The 27,180-nt window shown below is 33.3% G+C and overlaps 2 protein-coding genes across 2 annotated transcripts in view; both read left to right on the top strand.

Moving 5' to 3' along the window:
- Positions 1-1,051: 1,051 nt before the first annotated feature.
- Positions 1,052-19,066, top strand: LOC132725601 (brefeldin A-inhibited guanine nucleotide-exchange protein 3-like). The gene is made up of 15 exons (XM_060710744.1): positions 1,052-1,151; positions 3,484-3,572; positions 4,355-4,488; positions 5,188-5,322; positions 6,048-6,116; positions 7,017-7,133; positions 9,619-9,661; positions 10,594-10,675; positions 11,238-11,348; positions 14,028-14,162; positions 14,934-15,066; positions 15,462-15,571; positions 17,780-17,949; positions 18,589-18,747; positions 19,023-19,066. The coding sequence occupies exons 2-15, from the start codon at positions 3,488-3,490 to the stop codon at positions 19,064-19,066; spliced, it is 1,527 nt and encodes a 508-aa protein (XP_060566727.1). The 5' UTR covers positions 1,052-1,151; positions 3,484-3,487.
- A 2,178-nt stretch (positions 19,067-21,244) lies between these two features.
- LOC132725600 (brefeldin A-inhibited guanine nucleotide-exchange protein 3-like) overlaps positions 21,245-27,180 on the top strand; it is a 52,235-nt gene continuing 46,299 nt past the window's right edge. Inside the window, exon 1 of the mRNA XM_060710743.1 lies at positions 21,245-21,428. The gene's annotated coding sequence lies outside the window, so the exon portion shown is untranslated. The remainder of the gene's footprint in view (positions 21,429-27,180) is intronic.

Here is a 27,180-nt window from a genome sequence, read left to right as displayed (position 1 = left end):
AGTGCCCTTATGGTTGATTCCGCCGGTCAGTATAAGTAAACTCGTCAACACACAACAAACAAATATCTTTCATTTACATTCACATACCCGTGCCGCTTTTGCAACTCCGTAAAGATAGTATTGCACGGCCGTGCACGAGTCTCAATATTTCGGCTGCAAGACCGACCCATTTTACAATATGATATTACATATAGAAGTCTGTCGCGAAGGGCGACCATGGTCTATATAATAAAAAGCCCTACAGTAAAGCGCACAATTTGTTGGGCTAGGCCGTGCATATAATTCAACGTGACGTTATACATACAGCGTAAAAGTGCGCCATATGAGGAAAATATTTCTATTGCAAACTGTTACGATAAATGGAATAACTCGTTAAATAAAATATTATGATGCGCATAATATTTATTTACTCAACTCCGTAAATAAATTCAGTATTGAACTTATACACATTCAATATATTCTAATTATCACACATCCGAGTCACTTTTACGACTCAGTAAAAATAATATTACAGGGCCGTTTATTTTGACATGACGACAATTGCGTGATATAACATAGAGTAAAGACGCAAAAATAAGAACGTTTACAGTACAAATATAAACATATGCACGACTGTGCAATACCTTTTTGCATGGAGTCGCAAAGGCGTGTGTACTGCACAAAGAAACTTCATTAAATAGTTATAGCATGATGATTCATATAACGGTTTTTAATTGCCATTGAAGCCGTAATTGAACGTTAAAGTAACATATGACCTTAAAAGTATTAACATTTCAAACACAAATTTATTTATTTATTTATTTATTTATTTATTAATTTATTAATTAATTAATTTATTTATTTATTTATTTATTTATTTATTTATTTATTTATTTATTTATTTATTTATTTATTTATTTATTTATTCATTCATCCATTCTTTTAAGTAAAATCCATTTTATTGTTGACCAGTACTAAAGCCCATAGTCCAGAATTTTTAACGGTAAGGAACGGGTTATATTTTAACGGTAAGGAACGGGTTATAGTCTATTTATTTTTTCTATTGGTGTAAACGACATTCATATTTGTTATAAGCGATTCTCGCCAAGTTGCAGCAGCTGGCAAGGATTTTTTTAGAAATGCTACCATATTTCAAATAGTGCGTACTAAAGGTAATTAGAATGCTAAATGACATTATTAGCTTGCCTGTTTGGAAGAGAAAAGCGAGCTTCTATCATCACTGCGGCGTCGTTGTCGTGCAAATACTGTTTATCTGTTTATGTAGGAGCTAGTCCTACTCGGCTACTGCAATTTTTAACATCAAACATGTCAAAGAAACGATGAGTTGATCAAAATATTCTGTATGAATATTTTTTTTCGTCGGGTTTAAAAAGTACTTTATCATCTTAGTTATAATGTAGATGATGGAGTCATATATTCAATAAAAAAAGGCCTTAATCGAAATCTAACATAACCGTAACTTATTTATCGCTATGTCTTAATTGTTGCAGTCATATCAACATATTTACAGTTTAGTACCCACAAAATCTTACATCAAATTAGGTGAATAAGGCAAAAGCCTCAAAGCAAGCTCTTTGAAAGAAATTATAATACATTATCAGGGCCTTTTTACCCTTCTTTGCTGTAGCCTGTATCAGGCTACTTCCCCAAGCCAATTACTACCTTTTTTCCCCAAAAAACAGTCTAAAATTCCCCTTCTGGCAAATATTTCCCCTTTAACTGAAGAATAAAACTTGTTAACAAACTTTCTTCTTTATAAATAGATAATTGTTTTGTCCAATGAAAGCTAATAATTCAAAAACCCAATACCTTGATTTAATACAATTGATGTAAACTCAGAGCCTCAGTCTGAGTTTGCAACTTTCTAAAAACAGCATGGGAAATGCCTGCTGCCTTATTTTTTAGTGCACATGTGATTTGTTACGACAATATGGCGACCGATACAATGTCACTAATGTAAACAATGTCACAGAACAAGAAATAAATATGATTGAGTGACGTTTGTAATTGTTTAATAAAAATTGGATGAATTGATGACCTTGTTAGTGCAAGCCCATGTGATGGAGTAGCACAATATGCCCAACTGTCTGAAATAGCGAGCCTAGCACATCAGTGCCAGTAATACAGTGTAAACTGATAATAATGTACCCTCTGAATCAAACCAAGAACCCTCACATGACCAATGTAAAATACTATAAATAGGAAATATGAGTTAATATAAAGGGGAGGGGCATCCGTGGCCGAGTGGTTAAAGTCGTTGACTTGAGATCACAGGTCCCTCACCACTGTAGGTTCGATCCTCACTCGGGTCGAAATCTTTCATGTGAGGAAGCCATCCAGCTGGCTTACGGAAGGTCGGTGGTTCTACCCAGGTGCCCGCTCGTGCCTGAAATAATGCCCGGAGGGGCACCTGGGGTCTTCCTCCACCAATAAAGCTGGAAAAAATCGACGAAAAATCTCGGCGGGACGCTCTAGGATGACCCGACTTGAGTGTACGGTCGCCCATATGGGCTTTCCGGCGGCGACCTTAAATAAACGCATAAAAAAAATATAAAGGGGCAATAAATTGATCTGTAAAAAATGTTTTTTACTCCTGTTGGACAGAAAGCTTAGTACAATAGTAAACCTTAAATGTGACTGGAGGAAGATATGCAAATAAATTATGATATTTCCCCCCGAAATGTGTGGAAATATGATATTTTCCCCAAAAGTGTGAAAATCACGCATTTTTTCCCCACAAAAAGGGCTAGGGCGCCTTCCCCAAAACTAGTGAAAAGGCCCTGATTATAATTTAAAGCCATTGGCGGCTACACATTTTATGTTTTCAATACATTTATATAGAACCACACTCTTTCGGCCACATAATTCACTCAACACCATATTTTACATTTTCCGTTTTAACACTGCCATTCGGAATTTTATGCACTGCTTCCATTTATTCTGGCTCCTTGTTTAATTATGGTTCCCATAGAAGTGCGCCGGAGACCAGTCTATGCTTCCGTTTTCAATCAGAATTCCTCAGATTTTATTGTTGTCTTGTAATTCCTAAAGTTGCAATTGGGCAATTACCCATAATTTTGCAGTACTTCGGGCAAAAGTTTTAAAAACCATCACTATCTAGCAGGTACTTGTGTTACCATAAAGCTCAGTTCTTAGCGCTCGCTATTACAAGGAAAGCACTTACGATTTAATGATAAGCATAAATTTTCAATTTTTAAAACCAGATCTTTCCTGGACTTAGTAGATAAATGCAGGTATTTTGTATACCATTAAATAGATATGAATGAATTTATGTTATAGATTTATCAACACATAGTCTAGCAGAAAAGTACTTTTTATAACTCAAAATTTTGAATTATATATTGATCAAATCAGACAGAAAACTAACCAAACTAACATTTAGTGATATAGAAACACCTGTATCTCAATGAATATATCATAAATGTTTGTGATGACATGATAATTTATTTATTCTTAAAACAGAAAAATGGAGGATCTTTTACAATTATTGATTAAAGATGCTCAAGCAGCCAAATTTCAACCTATCAGACAAGCTGCTCAAAACGCCCTAGGTAAGTTGTTTCTATAAGGCTAAGCCAGCTGCAGACAAAGTCACATTCTGTATATAATAATTAAGCTATGCATAAATGGAGGATAAATGAACACATTTTATCGAGTTTCAGTTTAGAACACAGCAACATCCTTTTTTTATGAAACAACACAACAGGTCAGATTGACATTACTGTGTCTTCTTTCATAATCAGTAAGAAGTGCGTCTGCTTAGATACTGCACTTTGTGGTACAGTACCCATTTTAAATTAGAAATTTTTTGTATGAAAGATAAACATACATTTATATGTTGTAAATGTTAGTAGGGTTTTGAATTTTAAGTGTTTGTTATGATATTTTAAAGATCCTTTTATGGTTTTATATTATAAATATGATGCTCAAATTAAGATTGATCAATTTTGTAAGTTTCAAAAAGCATTATTTATAAAGATATTACCAAATTTAGCATTTCATGTAAATAATGGGAGGTTATAAAAAAAATTATTTTCTATAAAGTCTTAAGTCAAATTTTTCAATACGAAATGAATGCATATTTTTAATGATTACATATATGTGCAAATATTTGCAATACATATTTTACAAATTCTTCAATGTTCGAAAACTGTTTTATTATAAGCATAATTATATACATATATATAATTTCACTTAAGTGTGGTGTACAACCTCAATTACAACATACATGATCTTTAAGTTTGGTGAATAAAAAAATGTAAATGCTTTTTGGAATGTTATCTGTGTTGTTGAAATACATTGACTGAACACTACTTAGTGTCTTGTTTTTCAGATGTGTTAAAGAATAAGGAAGATGTTGAGAGATTACCAGCTCACATGTTGAGAGAAAGATGTCTTGAACCTCTCCACCTTGCCCTAGAGAGTAAAACAAAGAGATTGATGTCCCATGCTGTGTCTGGCATTGAGGTGGGTATATAAGATATTTAACTTTGTTTCTCAAACATCATTCTTGTTATTGTGAAAACAATGACTCAGTTGAAACACTTGCTGATATTAAAAACACTTATCATTCCATGATTGTCTTTGTATTTGGTCATATTATCGGCTCCATTCAATCTTTCTTTATATAACTAATTTCAAAGCAATTACATTATTTTGTATTTTACATTAAATCAAACTATACTTTTAAACCAATAAAAGTATATAAGACATTGTATTTAATGAAGTTTGTGGACTTAACACCTGCTTGCACCTGTAATATCTTCGTATTGAAATTTTAGCAAAAATTAATTTACATATATATTTTGTATCTCTTTGACTAGAAATATAGAACTTTATAAAAAAATATTTTCTTTCTGTTGAATTTTTCACAAAACAGAAAAACAGAAAAGTGAACTATACAAGAAAGTTTTTTTAAAGTATTTTTCGCTTGTCTGTTCCGTAGAAAAGTTGAGCTATTGTGATTGCTGTGACATCATCATTGTATTTTTGAAACAAACAGCTATCAACATAAAACATAGAAGACTTGCTTATCCTGGTGTAGTTGTTGGACAAGGGCATAATTCTGAAAGCAATATTTTTTTGAGTTATGTCCCTTTTTAACATAGAATTTTTTGATAGACTAGTGTTAACACCAGATCCAGTGGTCTTGTTTTTGTTTTACAGAAACTATTAAAGGACAGTAGATTCCAGTCTAGTATTGAGACAGAGAGTGAGGATAAATGGTTACCTATACAGATACTTAAATCTGTATATTCTACTCCCAACTTACCTGAAGACATACAGACTGATGTTATGAAGGTACATGTATATGTTTGATTATAAAAGGTGGGAAATAGGGCAGATTTGTAACTTAACTGATCATGAATGTGGCACAATTCCCAATTCCCAATACCAAAAGCAAAAAAAAACAACAAACTGTTTTCAGCTTTTGAATACAAGTACCTAAACAGTTTTTACTTGTTTCTTCTAAAAAATGTGCCAGATGAGTCTGACATTACAGGGTTCGAAAATTTCATTCGTCTGCTCGTATTTACGAGTAGACATCAATGCAGTGCGAGTACAAATTTGTTTTATGCTCGTCCGGCAGGACAAGTAGAAATTTGCCAATGTAATAGAAAGCTAGAATTCTTAAAATCAGTTTCTTTACATTTAACGATGGTTAAAGCTCTGAACACATTGGTAACTGGAATGTGTCTGACAAAGCCCTATAAAGTGCGCCATTTATACATAACCTAAAGCACAAGCTTTGTTTCCAGTTTTGGTTTGTTAAATGTATCTAAGAGATTGATTATGAGAATTTTTAGCGCACTTTTGCATTGTCGAGGTACTACTGCATCAGCGAAGTTTATCTTGAAAATCGAGGCAAAAATACAGGAAATTTTTGTAGCAAAGCATGCAGGACGAGTAAAAATTTGAAGCCACTCATTCTGCAGGATGAGTGGCTCTGAATCCGTGCATTATAGACACTAGAACATGCCCTTTCTTAGTCATCAAATATGAATATTGTTTAATTTTTTTCACAGCTTCTATTGAAGATGACATTTTCCACTGCATGGTGTATGAATTCCAGGATAATTACACAGGTTGCTCAGGTAATGTATTGAAAAATTTTGTAATCACTTTTGTTTACCTTCCATTCTTTCATTTTAGGATGTTGGGCCTTGTTTAATCGCATTTTTTGTTTGTTTTGTTTTTAAGGAAAAGGGGAGATGCCTGGCTTTGGTTATGGTCATTACAATAAGCTGAATGAATTATGTTGTTGTTGTTTTTTAATTAATTTTTTGATACATGTACATTTATTGTACAATTATCACTGAAAGTGACTAGACAAGTAAGCCATTAAGCATTTTCTTTCTCCAGTTTGAAGAACATCTTGTACAATAAATATTATCTTTATAAACAGGTCAATTTCAATTGCCCTTATTGTGCCAAAAATATATACCTCAAATGTGCCACAAATTATAATGGTAGAGCCAATAAACAGGCTTTCATTTTCACCACTTATTCTTTCATATTTTCCTCATGGAAATTTTATTCCTGAAGTGTTCTGAAAACCCAGGCTTTAATAATAAGCATTTTTTTTATAACTTTGCTACATTATAATTTTTACTCCGCACATTTAACTATTTATACTTCGTGGATACTTTGAAGAAACTGCTGGCACAAACCTACGTCAAAATGCAGTCAATGCACAGCAGGAGACAAATAAATAAACCTTTCAATATTAAGAATTGAACAAACAGAAAAAAATTGTTGCATATGATAAAATTATGATAATATAATAATTTGCTTTAAATGTTGCAATTAAATAGCTAAAAATACTTAACAATACAACCACTGCAAAGTCAACAATACAAAGCTGTTTCAGAACATAATTTTTCTTTTTGCATATAACTATTTTAGAAAATTCTTAATGTAGACCTGTGGCTAGTTATATTCTAAAAATAGAAATGTCGTAATTACATTGTGACATATATTTTTGCCCTATATAGGTATACATAGACACATATAGCAGTAGCTCTACCAGTCTTAAGGGTATTGTACAAGCAGCTCTCATCCAGTTGCTTGGAGGCTTTACTGAAAAGTTATGCTCTGCTATGCATAATGTGGTAAGACTTTGTGTGGTTGCTTGCTGTTTTGTGAATTTATAATCTAGATATAATTTGAGCCATGTCATGACAAAACCAACATAATGGGTTCGCGATCAACATGGATCCAGACCAGGCTGCGCAGTCTGATCAGGATCCATGCTGTTCGCTATCAGTTTCTCTACTTGTTATAGGGTTTGTAAACGAACAGCATGGATCCTGATCAGACTGCGCGGATGCGCAGGCTGGTCTTGATCCATGCTGGTCGCATACGCATTACGTTGGTTTTGTCATGACGTGGCTCATATAATTTATATTTATATTGATATACATGATATTAATTATCTCACTCAAGTATGAACTGCTTGTATTGACATTATTGTGATCAGCCATTGTCCGTTGTCAGTTTGTGTAACTTTCCTATTTCTGCAGATGTTTTTCTTCCCTGAAAATGACATCAAATTCAACAACTACATGTACTTTTAAAGAAGAATGTTAACAATGTTCTTGTTTACTCTCAGTGCAACATTATGTAAGATAATTTTGTTTCATTTGTAACGTAGTTTTACATTCTTTGCTTGCTTGATTTGATAATCATAAAAGAACAGATTTGTTTTACACTGGATCTTTACTCTGGGCATGCTAGGAGTTTGTTAAGGCATGACTGTTTTTCTTATAGAAATAATAAATATAGTTATGCACTGATAACAATGAAATGCAAGATCATTTACTTGTCAACAAAATGAAGTGTTTCCATTTTCCATGTGATTTACCTGCTAAATATCTTATATGGCCTGTCCATATTTCAATCTGGACAAAATTATTCACCATTTTTAGGGGAGGTTTTTAAAATATTAACTGCCAAATAGTGAACAATGATACCCTGATCAGACACTAAAGCTGTGTAATTTGATAAATTGACTTAAAACCTAAACTAAAAATAACATCTTCCTAGTATTTAGGTGAGTGAACGAGGCTATTAAAGCACTACTATTTATAATGCAATGGTAAAATGCTTGTTTTTTGTTTTGGTATTGTTTTGTTTTTACTATTATTGTATTTTTTCATTTATTTCATTTTTCAACACCTCTGCTTTTGCATGTATTTGTTTAATTTTGAGTATATGAATATATTAACTCTTTGCCTACAAGACATTACTAACATGGAATATGTTATCTGTGGTACCTCTCTAACATGAAATATAAACAAGATTTTATATATTTGAACTATAAATGTCTCAATTGCCATGTAGTAAAGATTTTATTTTAAGTACTGCATGTCTAGATTTTGATTTAAGGTCAACTCATATCACGGCTACAGGCTTAAGCAGCTATGATATTTACACCTTGATAGGTGCCAAGTGTAAAGACAAAGAGCTATTCACTACTGTTTTATATACAATGTAATAATTCATAATGAGATATTATAGTGACTAAAGGGGCCACCATAGCTTAGTTCTTAAGGTTGCTAAATTAAAGATCTCATGCTCCACAAAGTATGTCAGTTTGAATACTTTCAAGGATGCAGAATTTTTTTATGTAAGCTATCTAGCTAGCTGCTAGAGAGTAAGTGTTTCTAATATGGTGCCTATTTTTGCACTTTTATAATAATAAATTTTAATTGAGGTTTTGCTGAAAGTTGCTAATCCCAACCAGAAATGGAAATGAAATACATAATAATATTGACTAAAATCAAGTCCTAGCTTTTATTCACAGTAAGTCAAAGATATGAGATAGATATTTATATGGAGGATTTCTTGTAATTTATTTAGATAATATATTTTAGATAGCTTGTAAGCTTACAGTTATAGCATTCAGTGCTTTTAGAGCTTGAAGTTATGTAAAGTAAAGTTTGCTGATTAACCTAAAACTGCTGAATTTGTGTATCAGATTTGCCCAGCTGTAATTTTTAAACAATCCATTTGCAGTTTAAGGGATTTCAATATCAAAATAGAAGAATAGAGCTACCAACAGTATAGAGCCCGGTCAAATTATTGGTTAAGCTGAATAGATGGGGTGTGTAGCATGTATTTTAAAAGAGTTTTATTTGAAGCAATATGTATATAAACATTTTTAGTGGTGATTCAGTTAATTTTTGCTGAAGTCTTTCATAGAGAAATAGATTGGTATAGATGCATACATAGCAAGCAATTGCAATATGACATCAGTAAAAACACTGGTATTTAGCTAACTTTGCACTTGTCAATAGTAGGACAATTTTTTTAGCATTCAATTCTAAATAACCCAGATATTACGGCTTTTTATTTGCATCTTTTTCTTTTATATGACATATATATTTATAATCATATATATTTATTATCAGAAAAAATAGGCTACAGAAATTAGATATGCAGTCAACTCTTCCATATGCTATAAGTAATCAAGGAATATGCATATTAAAGGAATTGTAAAATTTTGTTGTTATAAGTTAAAAGTAATGCAATAAACAAAAGCATGGTGTGCATTTTACCATACTAACTCATTAATCCCCTCTCTGTTTTATTTAGGAGCATGCTGAAGATGATGTCATGTCACATTTCAATGCAAGAGGTTTGTAATTAAATTATAAATCAGTGTGCATGTCACACTTCAATGTTACAGGTTTTTACTTGGCTACATTTTAAAATCAGTGTGCATGTCACACTTCAGTGAGACAGGTTTTTACTTTGCTACATTTAAAAATCAGTGTGCATGTCACACATCAGTGCATGTCACACTTCAGTGTGACAGGTTTTTACTTTGCTACATGTAAAGTCAGTGTGCAAGTCACACTTCAATGTGACACTGGTTTTTACTTTACTACAATTAAGATCAGTGTGCATGTCTCACTTCAATGTGACAGGTTTTTACTTCTCTACATTTAAAATCAGTTTATGTCACACTTCAGTATGACAAGTATTTACTTTGCTACATTTTAAATCAGTGTGCAAGTCAAGTGTGACAGGTTTTTACTTTGCTACATTTAAAATCAGTGTGCATGTTGCACTTTAATGTGACAGGTTCTTACTCTGCTATATTTAAAATCAGTGTGCATTCCACACTTCAGTGTAACTACATACTGAATTAGTATGCATGCCTCATTAAGTTATCAAAGGTATATTGTGTTTCACATATGATTACTATTATATTGCAATGTCAGGAGTCAACATTTTGCCTTTGATTAAGTGTACATGTATTACAATATCATAGCTTATACATGTAAAAATTCTTAGTCTTACTGACTGCTAGAAAGTCACAATTGTATGACAAAGATATTTTTTATGAAAATACACATCACTTATGACACATTAAAGTTACAAATGAATACCTTTTGAAGTTTTGGTAAATGTTTTATTACAGTTACATTTGTTGAATTCATTTGACTGTTCTGTCAATGTAATGAAGAATTATTTAAGTCTGTTCAAAATTTCACTTTTACTATATTCAATGTGACAATATTAGTAAATATTGACAATATTTTTAATGTTTCATGAATTTTTCAGGTGATTCTAAGGTAGAAAGTTTGACAGAAGATGTTGTTACACTACTCAATTTCCTCACTGACAAAGTTGCTGTTGCTGCCAAGTTAGTAATGATTTCTTATTTTATTAAATTTATATCATGAATCACAAGTTGAACAAATCATTTGCTTGTAACAAATTCAAATTTTAATCTTCGTAGCAAGTTTCGATTTCCTCACATGTTGAAATTATTCATAAGTAACAGAATGTTTGAAGTTTTAACTATATAGCTGCTTATGTCTGTAATTAGATATGAAATATTTTAGAATAACAATCAGTGTTCATAATATTGCCTGAACAAAATCACTTTGATTTTAATTATTTTATTTCAATTTATACAATTTATACATATACGTGTATACAAAAATATGATTACAAAAATAAAAACTACAAAACATGAAATTATACCTATGACACGTACATCAGCACCATGGATGACACAAAAAAAAGACTGGCTCTTATTATCGTGGTCCTTTTTGTTGGTGGCATGGTATAATTAGGCATTATTTAAACTAACAAAAAACAACAACAATAACAGGAAAAAACACTTAATTGATGGATATCTTAATGGAAATATGTTATCAGTATCATTACAATTAATTTTGTCCATTTGTGGACAATTGTAGAGCTGGTCAGAGTAAACAGGCAGTACCATTGTTGTTAGAAGGTATATTAGCAATAGTCTCTAACTCCCCAGCACAACTGAGAAACTGTGAGGGATTTCAACAACTAGTATGGTATGTAACCTTTAGATTTTGTATAAGTAGTTTTATGATACTGTGAAAAGGAAACTTACATCTAACTGTGAAAACGCAACTTTAACTTCTTCTAAGTTTCATTGTATGTGTGTTGTTGTTTCTTTTACAGAGCAACTGTTAGCCAAAATTATGCCTCATTCACAAAACCAGAAAACAGTTCTTTGAATCAGATTATACTTAACCCTTAAGCTAAATTTGTGTAATAATTGGTCAGCTTAGAATTTGAAACGGTCTATTCTAAGAACAATTTTAGTATCAAAATACAATAAATTTAGACTACCGACAATTATAGAGCCTGGTCAGAATGCACAGATGTTTAGTCTGGCCAGGTTGTATACTGGTTGTAAAGGCTAATAACTTATTGTTCCAGCAGGATAAGGATATAGTTCTTTAACATTAAAAGTAGAGTAATTTGTTGCCTGTTGAAGAGAATCTATTCTAATAATGGATTAATGATTTTAGTAGAAAGTATTCTCAAATTTGATTGTTTATATATGAACATTAATGACTGAAGATATAAAACATAATGTTGCTTATTTTCACTATTCAGTTGTGCCTTATCCTTATTCACAAAGAAAGCATAAAAAACATTGCCTTTAAAACCTCAGAGCAGCTGTGAATTTTTAGTATGGAGTTGTTTTTTTAGCTCACCTGTCACAAAGTGACAGGGTGAGCTTTTGTGATCGCTTTTCGTCCGGCGTCCGTCCGTCCGTCGTCCGTCCGTCCGTCCGTAAACTTTTGCTTTAAATGACATCTCCTCATAAACCACTGAGCCAATTTCATCCAAACTTCACAGGAATGTTCCTTTGGTGGTCACCTTTAAAAATTGTTCAAAGAATTTAATTCCATGCAGAACTCTGGTTGCCATGGCAACCAAAAGAAAAAACTTTAAATATCTTCTTTTAAAAAACCATAAGAGCTAGAGCTTAGATATTTGGCATGAAACATCTTCTAGTGAGTGTCTACCAAGTTTGTTCAAATAAAAGCCCTGGGGTCAAAATTGGCCCCGCCCCTGGGGGTCATTGATTTTCCCTATATGCATATAGTAAAAACTTAAAAAATCTTCTTTTAAAGAACCATAAGAGCTAGAGCTTAGATATTTGGCATGAAACATCTTCTAGTGAATGTCTACCAAGTTTGTTCAAATAAAAGCCCTGGGGTCAAAATTGACCCCGCCCCAGGGGGTCATAGATTTTCCCTATATGCATATAGTAAAAACTTAAAAAATCTTCTTTTAAAGAACCCAAAGAGCTAGAGCTAAGATATTAAGCATGAAACATCTTCTAGTGAGTGTCTACCAAGTTTGTTCAAATTAAAGCCCTGGGGTCAAAATTGGCCCCGCCCCAGGGGTCATTGATTTTCCCTATATGCATATAGTAAAAACTTAAAAAATCTTCTTTTAAAGAACCCAAAGAGCTAGAGCTAAGATATTAAGCATGAAACATCTTCTAGTGAGTGTCTACCAAGTTTGTTCAAATTAAAGCCCTGGGGTCAAAATTGGCCCCGCCCCGGGGGTCATTGATTTTCCCTATATGCATATAGTAAAAACTTAAAAAATCTTCTTTTAAAGAACCATAAGAGCTAGAGCTTAGATATTTGGCATGAAACATCTTCTAGTGAATGTCTACCAAGTTTGTTCAAATAAAAGCCCTGGGGTCAAAATTGACCCCGCCCCAGGGGGTCATAGATTTTCCCTATATGCATATAGTAAAAACTTTAAAAAATTTCTTTTAAAGAACCCAAAGAGCTAGAGCTAAGATATTAAGCATGAAACATCTTCTAGTGAGTGTCTACCAAGTTTGTTCAAATTAAATCCCTGGGGTCAAAATTGGCCCCGCCCCGGGGGTCATTGATTTTCCCTATATGCATATAGTAAAAACTTAAAAAATCTTCTTTTAAAGAACCATAAGAGCTAGAGCTTAGATATTTGGCATGAAACATCTTCTAATGAGTGTCTACCAAGTTTGTTCAAATAAAAGCTCTGGGGTCAAAATTGGCCCCGCCCCAGGGGGTCATTGATTTTCCCTATATGCATATAGTAAAAACTTAAAAAATCTTCTTTTAAAGAACTCAAAGAGCTAGAGCTAAGATATTTAGCATGAAACATGTTCTAATGGGTGTCTACCAAGTATGTTCAAATAAAAGCCCTGGGGTCAAAACTGGCCCCGCCCGGGGGGGGGGGTCATTGATTTTCCTTATATGTGTATAGCAAAAACTTAAAAATCTTCTTTGGAAAAACCCAAATAGCTAGAGTTTAGATATTAAGCATGAAACATCTTTAAGTAAATATCTACAAAGTTTGTTAAAATAAACGCCCGGGGGTCAAAACTGGTCCTGGCCCAGGGGTGACATTGTTTTTAACTATATGTGTATAGTAAACACTTTAAAAATCTTCTTTTAAAAATGCCAATGAGCTAGAACTTAGATGTTTAGCATGAAACATCTTATGGGTGTCTACCAAGTCTGTTCAAATAAACAAATAAAAGCCCTTGGGTAAAAATTGGCCCGGGGGTGGGGGGCGTATATACAGGTGAGCGACCTCAGGGCCATCATGGCCCTCTTGTTTTTTTTTATAAAAGTTTCAAATTGTGAAAATCTGGTAATAAGAAATCGATTTTTAAAATTTTACTGTAAATTTAATATGATATATATTTTTAGGCAGAATCTGTGCCCGACTTTGATATCACTATTGGGAATACCTCGAGCTGAGATAAAACCAAAAGCTGGTGGTGATACCCAAAGAAATGTAGATTCTACAAACCTTTCTTCTGCTACAGCTAAAATTATTTACAGGTATATTAGTATGCATTACGACTTTGTGTCAATTTGTTCAAATATCTACTGTAAGCAAATTGATATTGACAGGTCTTGTAACTTTTAAGTACTGTAGGTTTTAATCAAACCATAATTGTCTATTTCTTTCATGTAAGACCCATAATCCCACTTTTACCTCATTAAATTCTGAGGGACAGCCTATTTAAGATGGAAAGTTGTCATAAAGACCTTTGGAAACTGGAAATTTACCATTGTATATTATATTATTTCTTGTAGAATATATGAACTGTAAAAGGCAAATGGTTTTAAAATAGTGCATTCATGCCATGAAAATATATAGATCTGCAATGAGGGACTATCTAATTCTTAGCCAGCGAATTCAAACAACCTGATGTGTTTTCAAAGTGTTTCATTAGAGACAATTATATATATTATGTTTCCTAAACACTAAAGACACTTCAAACCACTTGCCTCTCATTGCTGTAGATTCGAGCCTTCCCGGCATCTTTGGATTATTCATGTAAGAAAACTATCCAGCTAGCTTGCACAATGTATGTGGTTCTGCTCAGGTGTCCGTTTGTGCCTGAAATAATGTACAGAGGAGCACCTGAGGTTTTCCTCCACCAGTAAAGCTGGAAAGTTGCCATATGACCTATACTGTGTTAGTATGATGTTAAACACAACAAAAAAAACAACAACAAAAAACAAAACACTAAAGACATTATTTTATTGTATTATGTAAATGTTTGATAATATCACTTTAATAAAACATTTTATTGTTTTGGACAGTATATCAGTGGCTATAGCTAAGATGGTAGGACCAGTAAAGTCACTACGACCAGTACTGGAGTCATTGTTTCATAGAATATTGATCTGTTCTTCTCCCAACAACAGACATGATGCCCTTAAAGCATTGAAGGAGGTAAGGACTATTCTTGTTTTTTAATGGGAGTAATTCCAGTTTTAAATGTAATTTTTGATGTTTTTTTACCATTAGCAAGGATATGCTTATTACCAGTATTTGTACTGTTGGCTTACCAACTTAAAGTTTTCATTTTGATATCCCCAAAAATGAATATGGACAATTCCAAAATGGAAACTGGACAAGTTCATTTAAGAAGTTTCAGCAGGTTAAGGGTAAAAAACCAGATCGCTGATTCTTCTGGACCAAAAATTTTATATACAGTATACAGCTTCACATTACATGCCCAAATAAGATTTATGTCTTAAAAAGTGAAAATAACAATATAGAGAACAATATAGGTAAGCTTAGTTGGAAGGCCTATGTGATTACCTATGCTATAATATATGTTTCAGTTACTGTCCAGTCCATCTAAACTGTGTGATATAACAGTGACCTATTATGATGACAGGTCAAGGTCAGGGAAATCTGTCACACAAACTAATGATCTGGCTCTAATTAAACTGTAAGTATATCTATACTATAATACATGTAGAATATACATGTATATTAAACTGTTGTAGTAATATTTTGATAGTCTAAATATATATTTCTGTCTTTCAATTAAACCTTTATTTCCGCAAAGTTCAACATAAACTTGTAATCTAATAGCTAACTTATGGTCTGAGTTATTCTCATTTTATCAAGCCTTTTTGACCGTTATTGTTAGGTTAAGTTTTTAGCTTGACTATACAAGTATATGGAGAGCTGTCCTACTCGCCCCGGCGTCGGCGTCCTGGTCCAGATTTCAGATTAAAGTTTTGGTGCAGTAAAATATTTTTCACCATAACTTTTTGATTTCATAAGGTATCAACTTCAAACTTCAAATGTATGTTTCTTTTCATCAACCACATCTTATGTGACAAGGTTCATAACTCTAGCACCAATATTTTCAGATTTATCTCCCCTTGAACTTAGAATTTTCCTTAAAAAATACTATTTTTTACTGTTACTTCTTTATTTTTTAAGGGATCAATCTCATACTTCAAATAATTTATATGTACCTTAGGGCCCAGTTACACAGACGGTCGGTCTCCAATCGGTCATTTAAATTTAAATTTACTCGCTGTTATGATCGGTTGTCATGCGTGATTTTATTTCTGGGTTTCTGTGTAAACGGCCATCGGTGAGAGAAAGCAAACTCAAACGGGAATGGGTCGATGATTAAATGCTGAAATACTTTTGGTTTATATCGTTGGTAAATCGGAGCTAAATCGGGCGTAACGCTGATTAATCGGTGTTTGATAGCTAGTCATCAGTGGTTAAACACTTTCCGTCAGATATGGCCGGTGATTCATATTTGGTTATCTTTGTCCGATCGGCGATATCAGTGATTAATAGCTTGCATATCTCGTGATATAGGTTGCCGTCGGTTATTTTTAAAATATTTTCACCGATCGAGAATTTTAAACGTGTTTAAAAATCCCAATCGGTAATTTTTCACCGATGAAACTTATCGTTCCCCAATAGCAGTTGATAGGTGGAAAACAGGTGGCCAATAGGTGATATCGGTGTTAAATACATTGTCATCGGTTCACTCCATAATTTGGCTAAATAAAATACCGATCAATCACCGATGGCTCTGTGTAACTGGGGTGTTATCATCATCGCCCCAGGGTTGTCATTGCTTTTAACTATAGGTGTTAAGTAAAAACTTTAAAAAAATCTTCTTTTAAAAAGCTCAACGAGCTAGACATTAGATGTTAAGCATGAAACATCTTCTAATGGGTGTCTACCAAGTTTGTTCAAATAAAAGCCCTGGGGTTTAAACTGGCCCCGCTCTGGGGGCCTATATACAGGTGAGCGACTTCAGGGCCATCATGGCCTTCTTGTTTACTGTAACTTATTTATTTCTAAAAGGATCAACTTCATACTTCAAATATATGTACCTTATCATCATCCACATCTTATGTGACAAGGTTCATAACTCTAGCACCAATATTGCAAGAATTATCTCCCCATAAACTTAGATTTATTTACTAGAAAAATGTTATTTTTTACTATAACTTTTTTAGTTTTAAAGATATCTACCTCAAACTTCAAGTACTTATTCCTTATCATGTGACAATGTTCATAACTCTTAAAGCAATTTTTACAGATTTATCTCTCTTTGAACTTAGGATTTTCTTTAAGAAATGTAATAACTTCTTTACTTTTTAAGGTATCTACTTCAAACACATGTTGTGTGACAAGGTTCATAACTCTAGCGTGACTTTTTCTAGAATTATTTCCCTTGATCTTGGAATTTATGTTAACAAATGTTATTTTTTTACTATAACTTAATACATAATTATACATAATTGATTTTTTTTTCACAGTTTTGTCCTGCTTACTGCGTCCAGTATTTTATTAGTCGAGCTTGGCTGTCTCCTGTGACAGCTCTTGTTTCTATTGCTTATGAGTATCAAAAAATTGCTTTTCTTATAATTGAAATGTATAGAAAATAACAAAACTTGAATCTTATTTACATACAATGTATGAGGCATGTCTCTGTCCAGCATAATTTGAGCATTTTGATATTGAAGTTGTTTAATTGAACATAGGATATAGTTCCAGACACAAAAATTGTAAATCTATAGTAAAAAACATAAGTGGATAGCGTAAATTTGTTTCTTTGAAAATTCATTATAAAATAAATAATTAAATTAAATTGAAGTAATTTTTTATATATCAGTATTGTAGATTCGATAAAAGAGTGTTGTCATACCAGTGACTCCGCCCTCTGCTTTACATGTGTCATGTGTGTTGGTGACCTTTTGACCTCTATAGAACAGCTAGACCGAGGTATAGGTGTACATGAAGACAGTGTCAAGGTCATCAAAGATCGATTCCAGAACAGACATGGTAAACAATGATTCTTTGCTCTTTAACTCCTTTCTCAGTGTTTCATTTTAAGTTGGACTATTCAAAGAAGAAGGAGAACTATTGTACTCACCTAGGCGTCAGCATTGCTTAATACTTTGGTTAAGTTTTTGCATGCAAATTATTATCTCCAAAACTGCTAAAGGGAATGGTTGAAACTTTTACACACTGATGTGAGGGAGTTATAGGAATTCACTGTTTAAGGGCCATAACTCTTACATGGATTTTGACAGAATTATGGCCCTTTTTAGACATAGAAAATTCTACATTATCCAGATTATTGTTCTACTATACACCACTTTGAATAGTCCAGCACGCTGCCCTACCAACTGCTTTAAATATTATCATTTTAAAAAGTAAATATATATTTACAAATGTCACTTTCTGGAAATGTTAGCAAATTGTAAAAGAGATGATTGGCAGTTTTACCATAACTTTGAAAACTGATGTTCAGTGTTTACATAAAACTAGAATAACACTAAACTGAACTAAATTCTTTGATGTGAAGAGATGATATGAGAAACATGTTGGGTATTGTAGAAACTACTCTCAGAAATACAATAACACAAAAGATAAGTAACATCTCAAGATATAGAAAGACAAAGAATTTTTCTGTTTCAGATAAAGAGAGGATTAAGCTGGATAGGTCTAATTCTGTAACATCACATTCTGATACGGAAGAGAAAGGCCAAAATATTAATAATAGCAATATATACAACAGTATTAATGGTCACCCTGATGCTGGTAAATGTGATAAGAAAGACAGAGATATATTGGAGGGTAAGTCAAGTACTTTCTATCTACATCAAAGAATTTGAGGGGTATAGATTTGGCATTGTCAGTCCAGCTGTTCGAACATTCGACCTAATTGGGATATAGGGCTCTTTCTTTTTGTTTAATAGAGAGCCCTTGGCCTCTTCACTATTGTTATTACAGAATTGTCATTACATAATGGACTCAATTGTTCTCTTTTGTTTTGTTTAAAGTAAGATGGCCCCTCTATCCCTATTCAGTTATTTATTTGTTTACAAACACTAATATGTGATGTAATACAGTTAAACTTGTGTTTAAACACCTCATGATAAAGATCATCCAGTAAATAAAGACCACTTTTTGAAAACCTGTCATTGGTTAAATAGAACAAAAAAACATCCAACTAAAGACCACATGTATATAAAGGCCATGCTTGGTCTCTCCTTTGTTAACCAGGTTTTCAACAAAAACCGGGTTATTGTAATGCTGAAGTCGGCGAGCGGGCAGGCGTCAACTTTTGGTTTACGCTCAATAACTTGAGTTTGCTTTGGCCCATTGACACCAAACTTGGTGTGTAGGTAGCTTATATCAAGAGGCAGCTTGGGAATGCTATCCAGGTGTCTGTGATCAAGGTCAAGGTCACTGTTACTAAAAATAGAAATTCAGTTGCTGCTTTATAACTTGAGTTTGCTTTGACCTGTTGACACCAAACTTGGTGTATGGATAGCTTATATCAAGAGGCAGCTTGGGATTGCTACCAAGGTGTCTGTGATCAAGGTCAAGGTCACTGTTACTAAAAATAGAAATTCAGTTGCTGCTCAATAACTTGAGTTTGCTTTGGCTTATTGACACCAAACTTGGTGTATGAATAGCTTATATCAAGAGGCAGCTTGGGATTGCTACCCAGGTGTCTGTGATCAAGGTCAAGGTCACTGTTACTAAAAATAGAAATTCAGTTTCTGTTCAATTACTTGAGTTTGCTTTTGCTTATTGACACCAAACTAGGTGTATGGATAGCTTATATCAAGAGGCAGCTTGGGATTGCTACCCAGGTGACTGTGATCAAGGTCAAGGTCACTGTTACTAAAATAGAAATTCAGTTTCCGCTCAATAACCTGAGTTTGCTTTAGCCTATTTACACCAAACTTGGTGTATGGATAGCTGATATCAAGAGGCAGCTTGGGATTGCTACCAAGGTGTCTGTGATCAAGGTCAAGGTCACTGTTACTAAAAATAGAAATTCAGTTGCTGCTCTATAACTTGAGTTTGCTTTGGCTTATTGACACCAAACTTGGTGTATGGATAGCTTATATCAAGAGGCAGCTTGGGATTGCTATCCAGGTGACTGTGATCAAGGTCACTGTTACTAAAAATAGAAATTCAGTTTTGCTCAAAAACTTGAGTTTGCTTTGGCCTGTTGACACCAAACTTGGTGTATGGATAGCTTATATCAAGAGGCAGCTTGGGATTGCTACCCAGGTGTCTGTGATCAAGGTCAAGGTCACTGTTACTAAAAATAGAAATTCAGTTTCCACTATAACTTGAGTTTGCTCTAGCCTATTGACACCAAACTTGGTGAATGGATAGCTTATATCAATAGGCAGCTTGGGATTGCTACCAAGGTGTCTGTGATCAAGGTCAAGGTCACTGTTACTAAAAACAGAAATTCAGTTGCTGCTCTATAACTTGAGTTTGCTTTGGCTTATTGACACCAAACTTGGTGTATGGATAGCTTATATCAAGAGGCAGCTTGGGATTGCTATCCAGGTGTCTGTGATCAAGGTCAAAGTCACTGTTACTAAAAATAGAAATTCAGTTTCCGCTAAATAACTTGAGTTTGCTTTGGCCTATTGACACCTTACTTGGTGTATGGATAGCTTATATCAAGAGTCAGCTTGGGATTGCTACCCAGGTGTCTGTTATCAAGGTCAAGGTCACTGTTTCTGCTCAGTAACTTGAATTTGCTTTGGCCTATTGACACCAAACTTGGTGAATGGATAGGTTATATCTAGAGGCAGCTTGGGATTGCTATCCAGGTAACTGTGATCAAGGTCAAGGTCACTGTTACTAAAAATAGAAATTCAGTTTCTGCTCAATAACTTGAGTTTGCTTTGGCCTAATTACACCAAACTTGATGAATGAGTTTCTTATATCAAGCCGCACCTTGGGATTGCTACCCAGGTGTCTGTGATCAAGGTTAATGTATTTAGTTTTCATGTTATAACTTGAGTTTGCTTTGACCTTTTGACACCAAACTTGCTGAGTGGCAGCTTTGGATTGCCACTAAGATATCTGGGAGCAAGTTCAAGGTCATTTGCTTACAATAGAATTTTCACCTTCTACTCAATCACTTCAGTGCTTTATGACCTATTGATTGCTGTCACATCAAAACTTGGTCGTTGAAATCCTGGTTTTCTTCTCATTGCAGCGCTTCTTGAATGGTTTTTGTTCGCAGGTTTAACTGTAGTAATATACTTGAATCTTATAATTACTAATAAATCATTTATTATGGTTTCTAGAGTGTAATGATTTCACAGAACAGAATGTGGAGAAAAGAGAATCTCTATCTCTATATAAGAATGCAGAGAAACAGAGTGCTGTGGAGTTTACACAGGAGTTGGTGAAATATCTGCCCTATCTCTTCTCATTAACATCAATACCAGAGGTGGACGAAGCTATACAGAAATTCTCCTCGCAGTTCTCTCAAAGTAAGCTCTTCTTTGTTATATTGTTGCTATGGAAACGTGAAATTAAACTAGATTTGTGACAGATTCTAAGGTCACTCACTAACTAGCTCTAGCTTGATTGGCTAGATGAGAAATGAACTAAACGTTTTACCTAAATTTAGAATTCAGAATCAATGTCTTCATTACATGCATGCTATGTAGTGTGAAGATTTTAAACTAGTATATTTATTTGTCTGTAAGACAGATTGCTCATAAGACTTTGTCTGTATTTTATATTAAGATCAGAAGCAAGTTCCTCGTGGACCCCAAAATTAAGGGCAGGGCTGCTTCCCCAACATGTGAAAAAAAGCTCTGAACTCATTTCCTTAGTATGACCTTTCTTGATCTAGTTATGATACTCATTGAGTAACAGCTTATAAATAGTAATAAGCAAATAGATATATTAGATGTAATAATCTGAATAAAAGGTGACAAAATATATAAATGTACATTTATCTTAGTAAAATACATAAACATTAATGAATTCCTTAGAATACTTGGTTGAAATTTACCTAACCATTCAACTTATGTTTACATTGATATAGAAATTATGTCATGTTGAAATGCACATATAAAAAAAAATGCTTATGGGATGTCACATTTCTGATTTTAATGTATTTTGAAAATTTATAATTTTCTGCTATGTAAGATGATCATGATCATGATGAAAAAGGTTCATAAACCAACACAATTTTGGTCAGAACATGCCCTGAAAGTTTACCTATTTTTACCATCTGAGAAATTTCATGACAAAATTCTTTGTTAATATGAAATTTCAGATACATACATAATTATATGTATGTATTAATTATTTATATCAGTAGAATTGGTAGTGCTTTAAGACATGGACTAGTGAGAAAGTGGTATGAGATTTACAAAAATATTAAGGATAAGTGATTTTCAACAAAATTTCCACATGGTTTTTAAAGAAGATATGGCATATAGACCACTTGTTCTTCTTTTCTTGGTATCAATAGGATTTAGGTGGGATTGAAAGCAATATTAGTTGCTTAACACATTTTCCACTGACTTTTGTAAGACAAAATCTTGTCTCTGTTCTTTTCAAATTGTGTCAGCAATAACCAATGGCAATTTAAACATTTCACACAGAACAGGGGTAAAAGCTAGTAGAAAGTTTGCAAAGAAATTTCCATAATGCTGCTTGATTTTATTTTCATGAATCACATGCTGAAAAATGTCATCACTACCAATATACTTCAAATTTTCACTCTTTATACTAAAGATTTTAAAGAACATGCCTTCTTTTTGATTTTTAATTATGTAAAAAAATTCAACATCACAAAAATATTTGACAATTGAATTTTTTACTGCTTTTCTGTTTAAGCTTTTTTGGCAAGTTGGATATATATAACAGTGGCTTCATGCAACACACACGTATGATACATAGTATACAACCTTGGCTAGTTTCATAACTTTGGCATCATTTTTTCCAGATATTTTCATTTTAATAGCTTTGAAAATAAGACCTGGTATGGTAAACCTATTTTAGGTATTTAATATTTCATCTAGCAACTTCATGTATAGACAAATATCTTCCACATTTTGTAGGTTGATTTCATCTAATTTTGGTTATGTTTTGGGGGTCAAGTTCACAGGTGCTAAAATAAAGTTCTACACTTTTACACATAAAGCCTTGATTTTATGACTTATGTCTTCAATGTTTAGTGCATGGCTACCATATTTGAACTCTGGATGCTATTTAAGATCACTGGGTTCAAGGTCAAGATCACCAGTGCTAAAAATAGAATTTTCTAGACCAGACAACGTTTGACCAATACTAGTAGCTAGAGAACATTTTGGCCTACTGTTCTAAGATATGTTGAGGATTTATCACTGACCATTTAATTTTGTGGTCAAAGGCTACTCTTGCCTTAAAACACAACAAATCAGTAACTAGTGATTGTTTACCCTTATTTTTTTAGATTAATTGTAAAGTTTAATCATTAGTAGGTGACTCCTATTGATTATGAGATTAATTGATCAAGGTCACCATGGCAATGTACACAAAAAGCATATCAGACCAATAATCAGATACTTTTTTGGTCTGCAATTAAAAGGTTTTGTGTAAGTCAATGTCACTGTGGCTTTGACCATAAAAAACTTGTCTGACCAAGAACTAGGAAAGCTTCCAGCTACAGTCTTTCATTTGATGTGGAGGTTTTACATCAAACATTCATCAATAACATAGTAAATCAAACATTATAATAACTGAAGATGAAAAGGAAAATTTTATTCTCAAGTTATTTACAAAACAGATATTGATTGCAGTTTTTGATGTGAAATTGTAATTGTGGCACATTTACACAGAAGTCCTACTACAGTCTACATTTTTTCCTGCAATTCTAGAGTCAATTAATCACTCATCTTCGTACACATTCATATGTCCTTTTGCCGTACCAACATAAAGTTTGTTTTCTCTGTTACAGTAAAATAAGCTTATTTCACAACTGAATAGATTTTGAAGTGTGTATTCTGTCTGAAGGTTTGGAGATTATTGTGTTAAATTACCATTTGGTGCAAATGAATGTGTAAAGATGGTTCCTGCTTTGTAAATTGCTAAACCATTGAATTATAATAAATCATTTCTTGTTGGAAAAAAAAACCCCAATAAATTATAACCATCTTTGTTTATTTGTCTTGTCATCTTTTTTAAGAAAGAAAAAAAAGCATATGATAATCTTTGGTTTAAAAGAACAACAATATGATAATATTTTATTAATATAAAATATATATAATGATCTCTAGTTACAATGCTTTTGATATATAAAGGTGCATGCCTCCTGATAATCCAAAGAGTTTCAAAAAAAAATCAAGCTTGAGAAAAATGTACAAAGGTGATAAAAATGGTAAAAAGAATAATGATAAGTAATAAGTTACATGCTATGTGTGATTAATGACCTATTTTGTAGTATTTAGCATAATTTTTCTAATGTCTAACTAATACAGTAAGGGCTATTTTTATATAGTTTGACCTCTTTTTGGTAATTTACATGGAGTATAGGTTACTTTCTTTGTTCACTTTAGTATAATTTCATTTTTAAATACATCTTGTAAATGTTGATAAAAATTAGCATGTATATGGAGGCAAGCTGCTTTAAAGCATTCATGTCTATAGAGTAAAGAAGGAATATCTGTGTAAAATTTAACAGACATTATTGTTCATGTAGATCTAATGTGACAAAAAAATAAATAAACATAGATTGATCATCTAGAAGTCAATGTATAGGAGTAAAATAATTTATTTCGGTCCAGAAAGCATAACCTTATTACCATGATAAATGGTTATCAGTTCACTAATCTACTTTGTATATTGTGATAAACTCATCAGTGCTACCATAAAGTTTATTTTCCTTATTGCAATAAAAAAAAAGGTATTGTCTCATCAAAATTGGGTGTTGGGGTAATTGAAAGTCTATGCGGTTGATATATTCTGTTTCGAAATCTGAAGATAATTGTTTTATGTTGTCACCATATTTTGAAAAGATAAAGATGGTTCCGACTTGGTCAATTGCTAAACCTAAAGCATTTACATGAAGATTGTACAATTGATTCTCTTCAATTACTTTACCAGCCTTTGATATTTTTGAAAGAACATACATAGAATCACTGAAAAAATAATGACAACATCCAAAAATATAAAGCTCATTTTCATTTGGATTAAGTTTTACATATTTTGTATCATTATGTCTCCCCCACCTCGGGGGGAGACATATTGTTTTTGCCCTGTCCGTCCGTCCGTCCGTCAGTCCGTCCGTTTGTCAGTCAGTCCGTCCGTCCATTCTTCGTTTCCGGACGATAACTAGAGTTCCTTTTGACCTACAGCTCTCAAACTTCATAGGATGAATGGTCTTATTGAGCAGATGATCCCTATTGTTTTTGGGGTCAGTAGTTCAAAGGTCAAGGTCACAGTGACCGTTGGTCAATTTCTCGTTTCCGGATGATAACTAGAGTTCCTTTTGACCTACAGCCCTCAAACTTCATAGGATGAATGGTCTTATCGAGCAGATGATCCCTATTGTTTTTGGGGTCAGTAGTTCAAAGGTCAAGGTCACAGTGACCGTTGGTCAATTTCTCGTTTCCGGATGATAACTAGAGTTCCTTTTGACCTACAGCCCTCAAACTTCATAGGATGATTGGTCTTATAGAGCTGATGATCCCTATTGTTTTTGGGGTCAGTAGGTCAAAGGTCAAGGTCACACTGACCGTTGGTCAATTTCTCGTTTCCGGATGATAACTAGAGTTCCTTTAGACCTACAGCCCTCAAACTTCATAGGATGATTGGTCTTATTGAGCAGATGATCCCTATTGTTTTTGGGGTCAGTAGTTCAAAGGTCAAGGTCACAGTGACCGTTGGTCAATTTCTCGTTTCCGGATGATAACTAGAGTTCCTTTTGACCTACAGCCCTCAAACTTCATAGGATGATTGGTCTTATAGAGCAGATGATCCCTATTGTTTTTGGGGTCAGTAGGTCAAAGGTCAAGGTCACAGTGACCGTTGGTCAATTTCTCTTTTCCGGATGATAACTAGAGTTCCTTTTGACCTACAACCCTCAAACTGGGGGGAGACATATTCAAAATTGAATACCTGGTTAAAAACAAACAGTTTAGGAAGCATCTTCTCATACAACCTTAACAATAGAAACCATCCATAGACAGCCTTCATTGAAGTGACTACCGGGTATTTACATTATCTTATCTCCATTTCCATTCCTGTTTCCATTCACAGTTATTCTCAGCAGTGGGGGAGACATGCGCTTTTTTACAAAAGCATCCTCTAGTTCTGATTTGTAGCTATTGAGTTTATTACTGTTCCATCTAAACCTAAAACCAGAACATTTTTTTTACAACATACAATAAGGTTTGGTTTTTTGAATGCTATTCCATTGCATCCATGCTGAACAGTGATATGTGATCTGAGGGAAATGTGGTTATCTTGTGTCACTGATATCAATTTTATCTCTGTAGCATTTGGCATTGTGACAGCTATTGTATCGTTTTCTACCAGGGTTACATCAAATGGACGGTCTTTAAGTTGAAGTACTTCTATGATTGATTCCTTGTCAGTGTCTATCATTTTGATTGATGAGTTATTATTATCTGCAGCAATCAGGTGTGTGTCCGAGATTTTACAAAGTCCAGTTATATTGACTCGCATTTTGTCTGTGCTATAATTAACTCTTATTCTCTGAAATTCTGCTATATTTCTTTTTATTTTTGAGGTTTCAACTAAAGAACCATAACTGATAGGAGCATTGACTTCACTTTCTTCTTTATCACTTGATTGAAATTTGTAAAAGTTAATTCCACCACATTGGCTCTCTTCTTCCACAGCCGTTTTCAATGTCAGTAAATGTTGTTCTGTTTCTTTTAATGTAAGAAATATTTCACACTTCTGATTTGATTTCATTATGTCATAAAGGCTGTGTTTTTCATTTTCAAGTTTTGTTTTAGTGTTTTTAGTCTCACTAAACAATGCAGTCAATCTGATTTCATCTTCATGCTTTATGTTTTCAGTTTGCTGTAACAGTATTTTCTCTTCTCTTTCTATCTGTTCAATACTTTGTTGTTTATCGTCACAAAGTTTTTTAGGTAATGATTGTTTACTAGCAGTTCCTTTTCTTTGTCCAACTTTGCTATTATATCTGCTCTCTTTTTTTCATATCTTTCAATTTCACTTGAATGAATCTTGTTAACCTCATAGACACTTTTTTGA

The sequence above is a fragment of the Ruditapes philippinarum genome, unplaced genomic scaffold (genome assembly GCF_026571515.1).
Source record: "Ruditapes philippinarum isolate M1 unplaced genomic scaffold, ASM2657151v2 ctg425_1_1_1_1, whole genome shotgun sequence".
Classification (NCBI taxonomy): domain Eukaryota; kingdom Metazoa; phylum Mollusca; class Bivalvia; order Venerida; family Veneridae; genus Ruditapes; species Ruditapes philippinarum.
The sequence above is the reverse complement of the archived record's forward strand: the minus strand, read 5'-3'. Positions and strand labels throughout refer to the sequence as shown.